This window comes from Penaeus chinensis, chromosome 31 (assembly GCF_019202785.1).
Source record: "Penaeus chinensis breed Huanghai No. 1 chromosome 31, ASM1920278v2, whole genome shotgun sequence".
NCBI classification, from domain to species: Eukaryota; Metazoa; Arthropoda; class Malacostraca; order Decapoda; family Penaeidae; genus Penaeus; species Penaeus chinensis.
The window spans coordinates 9923801-9928800 of NC_061849.1; the positions used below are offsets into that span (position 1 = coordinate 9923801).

A 5000-nucleotide genomic window follows, 5' to 3' on the forward strand; every position below is an offset into this window, starting at 1 on the left:
ATTTACCATACCGTCACGCACTATCACTACACCAGGTGGCCCGACCATGGGGTGCCCAGTGAAGCCCAAACACTAGCTTCCATGATGAGGGACATCCTCAGCACACACACGCAAGGTAACTCTGCAAAATCTGGACAATAGCTCTAGTAACATATCATGTAAAATACCATGTATTATTAGTTAATATTATTGATTTATGTAGCCTCTGTGTAAAGCAATCATCCTCCATGCCAGGTGGCGCTGTGGTGCACTGCTCTGCTGGCATTGGCCGAACTGGCACTGTGCTCTTAGTGTTGCTGATGCAAGAGATGCTGACCATCGACGGTGACGTTGATCCCGTGCAGGTCCTGAGACGCCTGCGTGAGTGTCGTGCACGACTGGTGGAGAATCAAGCCCAGTATAACTTCGGTCTCGAGGTTTTTGATGAAATCCTCTATGGCGCACATACAGTGACTGCTCCGGCTAGGCTAGCTGCTGCATTACCAAGTCTTTTGCAAGACAGCCACACTCTTTACACAAGAGCAAAGAAACTGCCAACCGGCCTGACCTTCCGCATTGGCTCTCAGGCCAGTGTGGCGCACTTGAATCGATCCCAAGACATACTTCCAGCAGACAGTCGTAGCATTTTCCTGAACACTGGCGATGGTCAGATCTCGTCTCAGTACATAAATGCCGTGCGGATAAACGGGCTCGATAAGCCAGACACTCTTATTGTGACTGAGCATCCTCTAGAAAGTTCAGTGCTGAAATTTTGGCATCTTGTAATAGAGAAAAACTGTCTTTCTGTTATCCTTCTCAACTCCTATGATGTATCTGAAGAGGTAATGTTATTTCTTTATGAATAAGTATTGTATGTGAGCTTACGACTGTTAACATACAAGTATGTATCATCATTCTGTCAAATACTTTATTCTAAATACCTCTTATTAAAAACTGAACACAAGTATGAATGTTCACAGATGGAGTTTCCAGCGCTGATACCGGAGGATTATTCCTACTTTACGATAGGCTCATACAGCATCCAAACTCAACATTTCCAGGAGTATGAGGCGGTTGTCCAGTATTCTATGAGTATAACAACGGAAAAGGTATTTACATGATGGCTCTTAGTGCACGCAGAACAGTTTCTGGTTACGCTAGAAATTTTCAGTTATGATATGAACTTTTTTATGGCTATAATGTATGTGATTTTCATTATTTATTAAAATAATTGTTAATGAAAATGAAGACGACTGGGCGATGCAAACAAGACCAAGATTTCACAGTATTCTTGCATTTTATTTTTTGACAGAATATATAGGTTTTAAGTTACAAAACTACCATGCTGATATTATTACTATTGATATATAGAACAATGAATAAGAAATTATATCTTCACAGCGCAAGACTCGTTCATTCTTTTGTATGCATTTATCCCAGTGAACACTGTTTGCGAACTGTTGTTATTCTACAGAATACAGAACACAAAGTTGTAGTGTACCAGGTGCGAGACTGGCCTTGTACTAGTGCTGTGCCAAATAACCCCGAAGCCCTCCTCACTGTAGCAGACTTAGTGCTCTCTGGACCCACTAATGACGGTCCAATGCTGCTGTGTTGTGCGTACGTAACTCACATAACTCATGTTATCTGACTGGGTCATTTCCTGTGTGAATACATTTCTAATGAGTTGTTTAATTCATATTCTTTCACATTTTTTATCGGATGTTGATACGTTTATTTGGTGTACAGCAGTCACATGTCAATTTTAGTCCAAGGATATTATTCAAATTCGTCCAAGAAATGGCACTGGTTCATAGTTATCTTGTGGCATGAGGGCAGTTTTCCCCATTTTTGTTCATCCACAAGGCTGTTATTATAATGACTTTCTCTTGACTTATTTTGTACGCTTAATTTCTGACATCCTGCATATCTTTTCATTTACATTTCTCATCTGTTGTTGGCCTAAGTATTAGTTTTAAATGTTCACTGAACCCCCTTGTTTGAGTCTAAAATCATGGACTTTGCTCATTAAGATCCCCCACTGTATAGGGATGGCGTCACCGCGTGCGGGCTGATGGCTGGTGTTATTCTGACAGTGGAACGCCTTCAAACGTACCAGGAAGTTGATGTTTACCGCACGGTAGTGAGACTCCTTCGCTGCCGGCCTCAGTTCTTCACTTCGGTGGTAAGCCATTTCTTTTAGTTGTACAGTTAATTAATATTTGTTTTATTTATACATATATTTATTCATCGACTTGCTTATGGATTCATGTCATTGTTTGTTTTGCATAGGTTTTGGTAGGTACTTGGTATTCATGCTGGTATCAAGTAAACAGGGAGTAAGCAGGAGATGCAGTGTGGGTAAGGGGGTGGCTTTGAGGGCCCGTGTGCAGGGAATGGAAAGTGTCATTTTGATCAAAGTTTGGGAAAAGACTAATGGTCTTTTAGTCAAATTTAGGAAAGGAAAGTCTCATTAAGCAAAATGAGGGAGAGGAAAGTCTCTTTAGGCAAAATTAGGGAAAGGAAAGTCTCCGGGGAAAATGAGGGGAAGGGAAGACTTTTTAGGCAAATTTATGGAAGGAAAAGTCTCTTTGGGCAAGATTAGGGCAGCAAAAGTCTCATCAAAATCTGGGAAAGAAAAATGCTCTTACCACCCATCAAGTTAGTGTTATGTAAGTGTATATCGTGTAGGCTGATTACTATGTAAATTATTATCTCCCAAGTTTGTAGGTTACTAGATACATACTTCTAAGTTGCATGTGCATTAGATGATTACCTGTAGTTGCCTCAATAAAGGTTCCATTGCCCCTGTTCAATAGAATTCAGTGGGATTAGTCTGTTATCGAATGCATTCTGGTAATTCCATATCTCATTCCCTGCCAGCATAACGTCTGTACACGACCCCTCCACCTCCGTCCATCATTACGTTGCTAATTGGTCAACCAGCCTTGATGTAACTATGTGTGAAGGAGACAAGGAGGGTGGGGAGGGGGGGGGGGTTGAAAGAATTTGCACAAACACCCAGGGCCTCGGATGCAAAGGGACCCCCAAGCAATGCCACTCAATTCTACTTGATTTTAAATAGCGTTTGTCCGGCGACGTTTTCTTGAGACACCGCGGCTCTACTTGATTCGGATTGATAATGGACTTGGGGTTTCCACTTGAGTTATTACTGCCACCATGTTAATGATGTCAAATTAAGTTTGTAATCTATATGAAATTGATAATAATGATGATAAAATAATCATGTCTGTGAGGATGATGATGATGATGATAATGATGATTATAACATTGATAATGGTAGTTATGTTGATAATGATGATGACGGACGAGGATAGTAATAATGATAATGGAAAAAGTGATAATAATGACAATAGTGATGATAAAAATGTGATATTATTATTATCAATATTATTATCATAATCAATATTATTATTGTTGTCATTACTATTTTATCATTATTGATATTATTTTATCATTATTATTATTGTTATTATTGTCATTATTATTGTTATTGTTGTTATTGAAAATAATGATAATTATATTGCTGATAATAATAGTGATAGTAAAATTAACATATTATTATTATTGTTACTATTGTTTTATCAATATTATTATTATTGTCATTACTGTTTTATCATTAGTATTGTTATTATGCTATAATTATTAACATTCTTATTATCATTTTATGATTATTAGTGTTATTATCATTATTGTTGTTGTTGTTTTGTAATTATTATTATCATTTTTATTATTATTATTATTATTATTATTGTCATTATCGTCATTATTATTATTATTATTATTATTATTATTATTATTATTATTATTATTATTATTATTATTATTACCGTCATCATCACAGTCATGATTATTGCTTTTGAAGTTTATCATTATTAATATCAGTTTCATATAGTTCACAAATTTGATTATTGATATCTTTAGAAGTATTATTATGATAATGATGATAAGGGCATTATCATTCCAATAATGATGATGATAGTAATATATAATGATAATGGTGATGGTGAATCGATTGTCATATGTGTGCCAGCAATATATTTGTCTTTATCAAATTTTAACTCTAGTATTCTTACTATAATCATTAATATAACAGTGTATTATTTAAAAAAGATAGTTTTCATATCGTAATATTTTCTTCGCATAAAGTAACAGTACAATGTGTTTTGTTCCAGGTTCAGTTTGACTCGCTGTACCAAGCTGCTCTGAACTACATAGAGAATTATGATACATATGCCAACTTCAGTGGCTGAAATTGCAGTGCCTTTGTGAAAAAATAAGGAAGGATTATGTCTGAACAATAAGAAGAACATTTTACACATTACGTAACAAGAATATTTCTGTTACGAGGAACTCAGCTTGAAGTACAAAACCTCTAGGAGTAAAGGAAATACGAGATGTGAGTGCGTTCGTGACCACAGATACGAACGTAGTAAAACATACTATATGAAACGAAGAAGAACTAAAGAGATTTTTATCATAGTTTTTTTGTCTATATCTCTAAAAACAGAAAGTAAAATTAATGATTTACATGTGACTCGTCGGCGCCAGACGTACTTGTAAGGAAAGAGACCAAAAAAGAAAACTCAAATGTACCTTTCTCTCGAAATCTCAAAAGGAATAAAGGGAATACACATTAATACAAATAAAAGTCATGATACCATTTCTTCATCTCCCGTCAGAGCGCAAACAAGGCATGGCAAACAGAAATGTATATTTTCCAAAAATTACGTTTGAGGCGCTTATTAACTTGTCAGACCATTTCTTTCTTGTTAGTGGTGGATCCAGGGAGAGAATGGGGAGGAGAGGTATTGTCCTTTAGAATGACCAGCCACGTCCACAAGATAAAGCAGGACACAATATCCAGAAATGTGTAAATAATTTAAGATGTCGCCCATATGTCGACACTCCGGACACCTTATACAGAGAGCTGGACCAGTATCTCACGCCCGTTAGCCAATCACCATAGAGCTATCTTGAGCCTCAGCCAATCACCGTCG

General features: G+C 36.8%; 1 protein-coding gene across 1 annotated transcript in view; it reads left to right on the forward strand.

Moving 5' to 3' along the window:
* The window catches only part of LOC125041890 (receptor-type tyrosine-protein phosphatase mu-like), an 8118-nt gene that overhangs the window by 1946 nt on the left and 1172 nt on the right, over nucleotides 1–5000 (forward strand). Inside the window, exons 4-9 of the mRNA XM_047637270.1 lie at nucleotides 1–115; nucleotides 235–821; nucleotides 960–1088; nucleotides 1454–1599; nucleotides 2029–2164; nucleotides 4176–5000. The exon at nucleotides 1–115 is cut by the window's left edge and continues 15 nt beyond it; the exon at nucleotides 4176–5000 is cut by the window's right edge and continues 1172 nt beyond it. Of these exons, the coding sequence (XP_047493226.1) occupies nucleotides 1–115; nucleotides 235–821; nucleotides 960–1088; nucleotides 1454–1599; nucleotides 2029–2164; nucleotides 4176–4253 (1191 nt within the window). The 3' untranslated portion in view covers nucleotides 4254–5000. The remainder of the gene's footprint in view (nucleotides 116–234; nucleotides 822–959; nucleotides 1089–1453; nucleotides 1600–2028; nucleotides 2165–4175) is intronic.